Source organism: Echiichthys vipera, assembly GCF_963691815.1.
Source record: "Echiichthys vipera genome assembly, chromosome: 18".
Lineage (NCBI taxonomy): Eukaryota > Metazoa > Chordata > Actinopteri > Perciformes > Trachinidae > Echiichthys > Echiichthys vipera.
Genome location: NC_139843.1, coordinates 12,929,637 through 12,941,658, shown reverse-complemented (window position 1 = coordinate 12,941,658; position 12,022 = coordinate 12,929,637). Strand labels below are relative to the sequence as shown.

At 40.7% G+C, this 12,022-nt stretch overlaps 1 protein-coding gene across 1 annotated transcript in view; it reads right to left on the bottom strand.

Moving 5' to 3' along the window:
- ngfrb (nerve growth factor receptor b) overlaps positions 1 to 12,022 on the bottom strand; it is a 29,596-nt gene that overhangs the window by 4,708 nt on the left and 12,866 nt on the right. Inside the window, exons 4-5 of the mRNA XM_083933290.1 lie at positions 1,603 to 1,843; positions 178 to 338 (exon numbers count right to left, since the gene is read on the bottom strand). Coding sequence (XP_083789416.1) covers positions 178 to 338; positions 1,603 to 1,843 — 402 coding nt within the window. The remainder of the gene's footprint in view (positions 1 to 177; positions 339 to 1,602; positions 1,844 to 12,022) is intronic.

Genomic DNA, 12,022 nt, shown 5'->3' with positions numbered 1-12,022 from the left:
CTGATTTATAGATGAGAAGAAACTCATTACCAGAGGCATTCAGCAGCAAATAAACACTGACTTTGCTGAAGCGTGCTTACGTCCAATTTAAGTACAATGGTTTGATGAATTAGGGCTATTGTGTTTCTTGTTATTACAGGAGTGGCCTCTGTTCAGGTACAGGTATTAGTGTGTTACCTGTCTGTGCCTGAGTCTGGCCCTGCTGCTCCTGCAGACTTTGGCTGTCCACAGAAATACCGCTGTCACTGTGCAGCTTCTCTCCCTCAGGTGATGGCGTCTGGTTCTGGTTGGCTGTGCAGTTGTTGGCTCCTTGTTTGTTCTGCTTACAGCTGTTCCACCTGAATGAAAATGAGTCAGAAAAGAGGGGGGAGGAGTAAAAAAGTCTCTGTAACGTCAGCCAATATGTCTCTGAAAACCCAGTACGAAGCTCAGTGTGGGCGGCTCCTGCTGTCACCATCTTGGCAGTGCCTGTCCAAAAAAAGGGCAAAGAGGTGGAGCGTGGATGGAGCTCAACCAGGCCAAACTCTCTGCTTGGTCTCTGCTTGCCACCTGTAACAGTACCTAGCTGTCACTCAAATCAGCCATGCCCTTTTGTATGCATAACTTTAAGAATTAATATAATTTAAACGGGTGAGTACAGTTTTCATGAAAAGTGAAATTAGCTATGGAGATCACAGCAGTTTGTATTTGTGAACCAGGCTGTAAACAGGTTTATTTCTGCAGTTGGGCCTTTTATCATGGGGGTCTTTGGGGATTGACTCGCTTTTGAAGCCAACCTCAAGTGGCCATTCGAGGAACTGCAGTTGCTGCCCTTTGGTGTTGGCTTCATCTTTCAGCCCCAGAGGCTGCCGCCTGTTCACCCATTTCTGTTCAGATCTGTCTTGAAGCCTAAGTGCTTGAATGTATAGACTTAAAACACTTGTCTTGCCATACAACATGGTTGGATAACCATATCGTACATTCAAAATTTAACAGTTAACGTTGCACTGTCTACGCAGGCATTAAGAGAGAGGCATGGGTTTCAAATATATGAGACAAGAGTAAAAAGACCATATTGTGACCCACAGGACAACAGTGTGCTGTCATCCAGAAAAGCAGCAGATGATTTCATTAAATATGTAACGACGGAAATTCACAATCTGAATGGATTTTGTTGTTTTGTTTGTCTATGCACTTTTGTATATATTTCTCCCTTGGACTGTTGAAAATTTAGAATATTTAATATGACTTATATTTTACTTTTATCAGCAAACACAGAGATAGAAACACAGAGGGACGAGATAACGATTCAAACCATATAGTAGACATCAAAGCATATCGTTTGTGCCAGGGGTTCTAAACCTGGGGGCGAGGATCACTCAGATAAATCTGAGGGCTCACAAGATGATTAATAAAATAATATACATATTTACTTTTTATCACATCTTTCAAATATCTGCTTTTTTTGTTTTAAAACAACGGGATACTTTCACTTCTAAAAATCCATCAAATTAAACAATTTAAGATCTGTCATACTCAGAACTGCAATGTTGTAATGCAGCACTGGGTCATCAGGTTTTGTTTTTTTTACTGTGTGCTTTTGACTTAGTTTCACATCCTCACCTCTTAAAGATGATGAAGGCCACGAGGCCGACTACAACAGCTGCCAGGATGGAGCAGTAGATGGGGATGAGTTTGTCATTCAGGTGGTAGATCGGCTCCTTGGAATCACCATTAGTGGTGGTGGTGGTGGTGTCTGTAGGGCCCTCTGGTGGGGGGCCGTCTGGTGGAAAGTCATCATAGCTGGGCGTGGAGTTACTGGTAAAGGGCGTGGGGGACACCGGATCTTCGTAAACTGTAGGTGCTGTGAGAATGAACCACAAGAAGAAAAAGTTGCGGGGGTGTAAAACCAAAACAACAAAAGGACTTTTTTTTCTCAAAGACTTTAAAATGTCAGCTCAGAGGAAAACCTCCTCCAGGCCAAACGTTGCCCCACCATCAGTGGCAGCAGATGGAGAAACATGCTGTACACTCTTTGATACCCTGCAGATAAGGGTATATTCAGCTTGAGGATATGATTGGAAAATTGTATCCAAGATTTAAATATGGCTACAAATATGACACAAAGACATATCATCTACAGTATCTTCAAGCCTCCCCCACCACTTGTTTTCGCCTCTATCCACTGTAACCAGTATAACAATAAATGTGTCTCACACTGCAAACACGTACAACAAGCACACCCACATACACATCCCGCATCACTCGGCCATTTCCCCTCCTCCCCAGGGGGCCATTAACGTGGGTTAAGAGCAAGTAGGTCCATCCAGTCCTGCCCACTTTCCTCCCACCATTAACGCTAAGCAGACATGTTTGCTCCTCACCGCGGATGTGGAAAACTATCCTCGCCTGTCACTTACTTACAGTTACTCACATCATCAACAGGAAATCATGCTGTTGGCTTCCAAGGACTCTAAAATCCTCAGGAGAGCCGCTGAATGAGGTGAAAACATTTAGATGGATACACGGACCGGACTGCTGGGCTTTTAGCTGAAGGAATTTTAAGGAAGTACTTTATGGCAACACCAATATACTGAACATCCTATTAACTTATTATGCTGGATGTCCATCATTTTTAATCCTTAACCTGTTATGCCATTGATTTTTTTTTTCTCACTAAAAATAGGTCTTATGATGATGATGCTGGTGTCATATTACTCTCAAGCCTTGTTGGAAAGGTGTTGCCCTGCATGGTTATCTACTTCACTGTGCCTTCCCCCTAATACAAGAAAAACACCATTTATAAATTAGCACCCCAGCCGCAGTTGCAGTTTTAACTACAGACCTATTGCTTACCACCTTACTTCCAGCGCTCTCTCTCAGACCACACCCATCTTTGAACTCTTTCTGTTCATCTCAAACCTGTAGAGTTTTCTGACCATATCTTGCACGGTTGCGAGGCTATTGCAGTGGCAGCATCTGCTAACTGGTCAGGGCCGTAAAGTGGGGGAACCCCTTACCTACTTCCAGCCCCCTTTCTCAGATCACTCCCTTTTTTTGAAACCGGCCTTCGTTTGGTCTTGTTGTTCCACTATCGCAGTGACAAACTCTGTCCACAACGGGACAGATAAACATCTCACAAAAAACTCTAAAGTGTCTCTGTGTCTCAGTAGGTGTCTCTAGGACCACATTTTGATCATGACTCACAAGATGAAAACAATGCCAGTGTCATTGTCGTGGCTGGGTTTAGGCAACAAATCTACTTGGTTGGATCAGGGTTTGGGTTTAAATGAGTATGTTTGTTACATCACTTACTTATGTATGTTACGTAACTTACAAGTTAAGGTCACACGATGTACATAAGTTAAAATATGTCATCATTGATTTGTGGTTTCATGCGGTACATGGTTTGTCCATCAGACCTCCACCCTATGTGGCCATTTTCACTCTTAATACTACATCACTTGTCCTTCTCAACTACAGCCACTAAATTAATAATAAGTCGTAATAACTTGCTTGTATAAACAACCTTTGGGATATTTTTTTCGGGGTACAGCAGTCTCTTTATTTGGCACATGACACTTTGCTACTAAAAGAAGTAGAACAAGAATGTGGAATAAAAAGGTGATATCTCTAGTTCTGCTGCATCAATTTCAATTTTTATTTTGGCCGCCAATGTTATTGGAGCACAATGCTAAATGGGTGGAGTACTCTTCATTAAAATACCAATATATTGGGCTGATATCTGAGTAAAAAAAACCCATAAAGACAGGTTTCTGAATATGCAGTGCAGCGTATCATATTCCTCTTCGCCGCCGTAGATAACACAGATGCATACATACACACACCACCACCGTTACCACCATGGCTTGTCTTTTTCTATCCCACAGTTTTTGTCCTTCATTTACACACACACACACACACACACACACACACACACACACACACACACACACACACACACACACACACACACACACACACACACACACGCACACACACTCGAAACCAGACACCATTCATTGACAGAAATCGTCTTTGTCCAGCAGAAATGCCCCCTCCCCATCTCTTCATCCTTCAATCCTCTCTCTATCCATGTTACCGCTGGCTACACTTTTGCTCAATCCTATCAGGCATTTCCTTTCCTGTCAATCAGTCTCATGGACGCTGCTTTTTTTCTCCCATTGGGTCTTTTTCAGTTCTCTGTGAGGCCCTCCTTTGCTGGTAAACACACCATCACTGTTGTCTAACCTTCCTGGTTATATCTTTTATTCCTTTTTATTCATTAACCATTTATCTCATCCAATTATTCCATCCTTTACTCTATACATTACTGTTCTCTCCCTCCCTCTATGAATATTTAAAACAGTGCCCTAAGTGCTTTTCCTGAACCTCTCGCATCGGAAAAACTCAGAGGGGAGTGACCTTACCCTGCTGAGCTCAGCTTGTTTGCACTATATGCAGAGAGCCTGGTGGTTTCTGGACCGCTGCTCTCAGTCAAAGAATTACCAGGTTGAGACATTTTAATGATCAGCTCAGTTCTCTAAACTGTACCCCTATGGCAAGCTCTAATGTAAAATCACCTCCATCCATGGATCAGAAAAAAAGATTGTTAAAATAGATAAATATGAGTATTACATTTAAGAAAATATTGCAAAGAAAGATGGGGATTTCAAGAAAAAATAGATATAAAGCTCATCACATAAAACTACTGCTTGCATTGTCAGGAGAGAATATGCATATACTGTAGTACAGATGCACTATTTCATCATACTGATGAAATTCAAAATAATATAGAGCATACATTTAAGCAGAGAGAAAATATAATGTTGCATGAAATAAAATTAATTTGAATTAATTATGCCACAAAATAACACATTGAATCTCCATCCTGTAAAAACCATGTTAATCCACATTTGGTGATTTTTAAGGTTTTCTGATTAAATGCTCTGTTTTGGGTTCAGACAATTCTCTGTATTGACTAATGTAAAAAAAATGCACCATCACAATTTTAGAAAAAGACGATGGCATTTTTGAGTTACATGTTTTCCACTGAGTAGCAACAACATGGATAATCCATGTCAAATAGGAAGATAAATTGCTCTTTTAATATGACTGTTTGTTTCCTTTTTCCTCTACTGTTGAAAATATGTTCTTGAAATTGTCTTCTTTGATACTCTATCCCCGATCCCAACACCTAAATAGAAACCACACCTAAACCCCCCAGTGCTTTCAAACAGCCTTTTAAAATTATAGGAGCAGCAGTTTGTGATTAAGATCAAAAACTCTGAAAGATGTGTAGCTGTCAAAATTACAGGTTGAGTCAACTGTAACTTCTGTCAACAAACCGTTTTATTGTATTTATTGTTAAGCATTATTTGGTTGTTAGTGAAATCACTAGAATTTTCCTCCTGGCTTTCTCTGTTAATGATAAACGCATGACTGGAATCCAGGCGCATGTGTACATACCAGCATTACCTTAGTAATTATACAGAAATAACTTCTTGCTCTCACATGGGTGTTTAGGCATAGAGTGGGAGTGGGAGTATTTGTGTGTACGTGTGGGCCGTTCTGTAGCAGCCACGCCTGAATTAAACTCGTCATTCCAGCCTCTTGCAAACAGACTCTTGCAAACAGGTGTTGCTGCTGTTTTGACACCGTATACTTTAAGAAGCTGACTGAGTTAAACAGAAAGGAAAAAGGAGGGGCTTCCGACACGAGCAAGTTGTTTTTTTTATTATATGTCATTACGCCTGAGCAGCGGTGACTGCTGCCAGGACCTGCCCAACAATACCTGAAACACCTTCACCAATGGTCACAAATTTAAAGTATTCATGTTGTTACAACAAGCACAAGTCAGGGGATAAATGCAGATTATTGAAGAATGCTGTTGCCCTTGTTTTGTTGATTCACCTTCGATATTTGTGATTTTTTGAGTCACTATCTCCTCCCTCTTCCTCACGCTTTCTCTTTTCTCCTTTTCCTACCTTACATGACCCATCTCATTTTTCTGACCACATGCTCCAGATTGAACACACCCCTGAATGTGTATGCATGTGAATTAGTACAGGGTGTGTGTGTGTGTGTGTGTGTGTGTGTGCGCCTGTTCTGCGGCAGAATGTGATCAGCACTCGTAGAGGTCAACCAAAGAAACCCGAGAGTGCAGAGAAGAAACTCCATCGCTTTTATCGACCAGGCCACAGCATCTGTTCTCTCTCTCCATCTCTTGCTGTTCTGCAGCGCTCTATTCCTTCCTTCCTGTGTGCCGCTCTCATTGTCATTTATTTTCTGTCATACAATTCAGCTAAAGATTTGCTTCACATGTATCATGAATAAGAAGAAAATATAGAAAAGGCTGTCTCTTCATGATGTTTTTACACAATCCAAATATGTGGAACTTTAGTAAAGAATTTTTAAAGATAAATTGTTGAAAAAAACTACATAAAATGAGCCAACAGAACAAAAATTCCATTAAATGTCCTATTTATGCCACATTGCAGCTATGACAGATAAAAAGATGAATATCACGGAGAGGATGTCTTGGCAGAAACACAATTCTCCAACAGTACTGTCAATTATCATGAGGACAAAATCTTGACTCCTCAAGCAGAACTTTTGGCAAAGAATGAACGGCACGAGCGAAAGCACAAGTGTTGTGGTCACCCTGTGACCAGAACGGCCCACTCATGTCAAATCACCTCCAAAATATTCCCCCTGGAATGTAGAGGGGCAAATTCCTTGGAGATGACAGGCGTCTTCAGGAGACTTGGTTATTGCCACAAGGGGTTGATTCTTGTTTGGCAGAGAAAGAGACACAGTCGACTTTAAAACATCCTTCATCGTCACAATACTCGTACTGTGTGGAGCAGGGAGCAAAAGGGTTAAAGGGAGAAGGTCAGCTGTGGCCATGGAGCCCAAATCAGTAGAGATATAAGTCAGTAGATCTGTTGAAAAGCTATAGCTACACAATGAGTGACTGTGCAATACAAAGACTGTGAATTGTTTAGTCAGACTGGGGCTGGTCGATTCCTCACAGCTATTGATGTGGTAATGCATTGGACGCAGGAAATCAGAAATGTCAATGGCCTTTTGCTCTTTATCATTTTTCCCATTTGTCTATCTCTCTTTATCCGTCTGTCAGATGCTTGAAACTGTGCGTTTGTTTACTCTTAAGTAAGTTGCAAAAGCTAGCATGTCTAGAAAACTAGCTTTCTACCTACTGTAGTAACCCTACAGTCAGCAAGTATTTTGTGCTTCATGGAGTTCAAGAGTTAAGTTTAAAAGAAAAGCTCCGCTCAAATTGCATTATTTCATATTTTGCCGCCACTTTGACTACCTCTGTCTACAATTAACGACTCGTTGTTTTGTATATGCCTTTCTTATCATTCATTCATCATGAAGGAACAGAAAACTTAAAAAGTATACAGCAACAGTAACTTCTGGTCGATTGCACATGCACCAGTCTGAAAGTCCCTCCGCCTCATTCATTCTTTCCCTCATTTCTCCTTAAATCTCTCCTCATTTTCCCTTCCTCTGTCTTTCTGTCTTGATTTAGTGGTACTGGTCTGGCTGTGAGTGCCGTGCATGGGGCTAGTTAGCAGATAACACTTTCTGATTTCTGGAGGGCAGCCTGTCAATCGTTAAGGTCAACCAAACTCAGGAAGGAAACAGCTCCCTCCTCCTACTCACCTATCAATTCAATGACCAAATGCACTTGGTCCAATCACCCTTCCATCCCCCATTTGCTTCCTCTTAACCGCAACTACTCAACCTTCATCCATATGCTGTCTCAGATCTTTAATGTCCAAAAAGTCATTGATTTCAATCCGTGCAAGGAGGAGAGTATCGTTCCTGTCTGCCTCCATATCTCAGACTCATATTTGACTAATCCTTTAACCTTCCTTTCTGTGCTTGTATGTGCATGAATAATAAAATTGCATGTGTGCTGAAAAACCTCGACCTGTTGCCAGAGGGCCAGCAACTCAGGCTTTGGGTGATAGGTCAGCCCACATATGCGCAGTCAGGTACAAGCTGAAAGAGAAACAGGGTCGAAGAGTGAAAACCTCTGTTTTCACTAGCCTTAAGGGCTTGTAGCCAAAACCTCAGGCTGATAAGAATGGGCAGGGACTGGTTTCTTTAACCATATGAAAAGGCCTTGTAGCAGCACTTTAGCTTTAGCTGGCCATTCCTATTGATAGTGTATTTTCAAATAATAAGTCTCTGGGTTTGACGGTCATTACCCTGTAACCCAGCCCAATAGTCTCCCATTTCCTGCTGTCATTTCATTTTACAATTTTCGATCCATGCTATCATTAGCTAGCTTCTTGCCACGAATGACACACTGGCCGAAAGGCGGAGGCCTGCCCTTTTCTTCAATAAAACCAAAGTTAAGGTTACTCTTCAGGTATAGCCTTACTTTATATTTGGATACTGATGAGTTCTCAGTACTTTTAAATCCCTCAGATATTTAATTTATCAAAACAGTGATGCTCTGACTGCAGAAAATACAAGGATGAGCCATCAAGCTGACCTACTATTGTCTACTATTGTAATAGCATTCACGTTTTTGTTGTTGTTTTTGGAAAACAAGTACGTTATCAGTTGATGTTTTACAGATACATTTTGCAACTTGCCAGATACGTTAATTAATATTTCCTCATAATCTTAGCAAAAAATGTGACCCGGATGAAATTACATTTTCTTAAAAACATATTTTAGTTGCATAAATATATAATTTATAGCAGACATTGTTGACTCATACAGTACTGGTTTGTCTTAGCTGATTTATGATAAAACAGTAGATGTCACTTCGAGGGGGCACATAATAAGAGCGCTAATCAACTTCACTTGTCTTGGTGTTGCTGTGACCCCTGAAAGGATTGTGGGGGTTATGCCATGTTGTTAAGTGCACATCCCCAAGAAACTCACACTGCCTAAACTTCCTACAAAGGCCCCCTTCCACATACAAGCCTCCCATGACCTTTAACCTCTGACCTCCCTTTGCAGTCTGCAAAAGAGTGGAAGTCATACTACACTCCTTTAGATAAGCATCTTGCCTTCAGACCCTCAACTCCGTGGGTCTAGTGTAATAAAGTCTGGTCGGTATAAGCATGTTTTACCATCAGAGAGATGAAGTGAGTGAGTTTCCGCCTAAGATTCAAAACAAACCACTAATCCCTTTGAAAGTGTGGGAGGAAATTGAATTTTCGCCCCACATAGCAGTCGAGCTTGTATCCACATAAAGAGGATCATTCACAAATGGCCTAAACACAAATATAAGCCAAACAATAACAACTTTCACTCTAAAGATAACCTACAGTACTGTCAAGGTGATATTCTGGTCCCTCCATGTTCAGTTAAACTATGTCTCCAATGTCTCAAGTTCCGACTTGTCTTTTCACAGGCAGTGGCCTTTTCCTCTTTCTCCCTGCACCCTCCTGACTGTGTTTAGCCTTCAGGCCCATGTTGCCTGACTCCAGAACTCTAATGGATGTAGACGTCTGGCAGCACAACAGATTTGTAAGAGCTGATAAAGCTTGTCATTCAGTAAAAAGATTACATTAGAAATAAAGAGCACATGATTGGGTTAGAGTGAGGAATAACATGATGACGAAGCCCATACACAGTGAGCTGTGCGTCTGCAATGGCAGCAAAGTCCCATTCATCATGAAGTTTACTGTGTTAGTTATCTAAAGGATGTTTTAGTATTGGAGCTCTGGCTCTTGATATCTTGATCTTGGATGAATCATCTCTGCATCCGCCACACTTCTCTTTCAAACCACAAGTTGAATCAGGCTGCATTAGAGCATCATCCTCAATGAAATATGTTTTTTACAGCAGCGGGGCACTTGGTAGATCAACATCGATACATTTCCACTTCTGCTTGTCAAATAACCTTTTCTGTTTGTGGTATTTTCCCTGGTCCTTTTAAAGCTGGACAGACACTGTAGTTTATTAATTTTGTAGGCCGCATTAACTCACACTGTATATTTAAACCACTCTGTGCCACTACTGTGTTCACATTGTACAGTTTGTTTGACCGGTCGTTATGTGGCTGATCACCATTGTTAAAACATTTAATCACTAACTCATTACAACATGAATACTTAACTTATTACTAAACAGAAAATGTAATCAGTACCATTTCTCATTACATATTCTTTCTTTCTCAGCCTAGCTCTGTTGTTCCACAAGTTGTGTAACTTTAATTTTTTTATATAAGGGACTATGTACAGTTTAAAACATACAGTAAATATCACCATTTGATGCACTGAACCGAATTGTAGCTTTAAGCTAAGTCAACACAATACAATACGGTACAGAGTTAAAAAAAAAACAATGTATGCTTGTCAAATAAAAGCAAGCCATGGAGACCAATGATAGAAATTCCGGTCTGTGAGTACAGAGCTGAGCAGCAAATATGAAATAAGAGACTGTGGTTTAACACAGGGAGTCTACTGTGTGAAAACTGACCACCAGCGGCTAGCTTAGCCGCGTGACTACACGCAGCAGAATTTCAGAAGTCCCATCTTCACAATGAAGCTGTTAAACTCAGCTTATTCCTGAGTAATACCAGTGGCTAACACTAGAAAAGCCAGCTAACCATAAATAAGTCAACTTTTGAGTTACTGAGAGTTGCATTTCGTTTATTTTGAAGAGGCTAACCACCTCCCAACACCTCTGAGCCAAGCTAACACCTACCTCCATGTAAGCTTTCAAGACACTGAATAAGACAACCCCCAAACTGTCAGAGTAATGAAGAATTACTGAGAAAAGTAATATCAGTAAAGCTAGGAACACAATGTTAACTTGTAATCTCTTACTCTTTTCAAACAAAAAGGCCGTGTTTTGAACAGAGTGTAAGATGAAAAAAAAAATACCGACCTGCAGATGGCTGTGAAGATGCAGACTATTTTCGATATTCAGTTTTATGAATAGGGATGGGTATTGTTAAAGTAATACTAATAGAGTCGCTTGCTTCATTTAATACCTTTTTGTTCTAATTCCTGCTATACCCATCATGTGAATGGAAGCGTTCAGTTGCATAAAATGCCACCCCCACTCCTCCCCATCCAAATTATTTATACACAATACATTTTGAAAGTTTAAATCCCTAATCATATCATATTGACACGCTGATCTGTGTACAAAAAGGAACAAATGCAGGTATCATCTGATTGGAGAAGTTACAATGCTACTTGGTAGTGGGTTATTTCGGTGATACCTTGAAGATATAGAGTACTGATACCCAGCTACAAGATATCACAGCACAGTTTCAAGACTACAACATGTAAAATGCTACTCTAGTACTAGTAAATTCACTACAGATTATACATTTTGAAATTTTGACAGCAGCCATGTAAGAAAATAGGATCGTGGAACTGAAACTGCAAAATAACCAACCAATCTACTTGTACAACAGCTGTATTGTTGAGCATTCAAGCAATAAATCTGGTGTCATGACCCTCCTCAAAATGAAGCTGTCCTGATGGAAATTTAACCTGACTCTAAAATACAGTTGTGGGGTTAAAATCAGGTTTAATCCGCACAGTGTTTGCCCAGCTCAAGCAGCCAACTTTCATTTAAATGTACAAGGTTGGGACCTTAGAGCCTTTAAGTATCACAAATCCTCCAGTGTGGCAAAATAAAACTCAAAGCACATATAGAAAAACAAAAACAGGAAGAAATAGTCAACAAATATGTGAGGCCAAATCTGTTTTACTCATCACTAGCTCCTTCAAGTAGCCCCATGGGCTAAACTGAGAGCCCTCACAAGCCAAGATCATGGGAGAGGCACAATGAACTCCCTTAAGCCTGAGACTCACTCTGTCTTCACCACTGTTATAACAGCATCCTTCAAACTGCTGCCCCAACAGACTACACGACTGATCAACAGAGTCCTTTTATTGTAAATTCACAAAAGCATTGATTTAATCTGTGAGGCATCAGGTCGTTGGAATGAGGACTGACTGCAGTCATAAGGAATTTGTGATTTGGAGTGTGATACCCACAGGGTGCAATGATATAAAAGAAATTCAGAGCT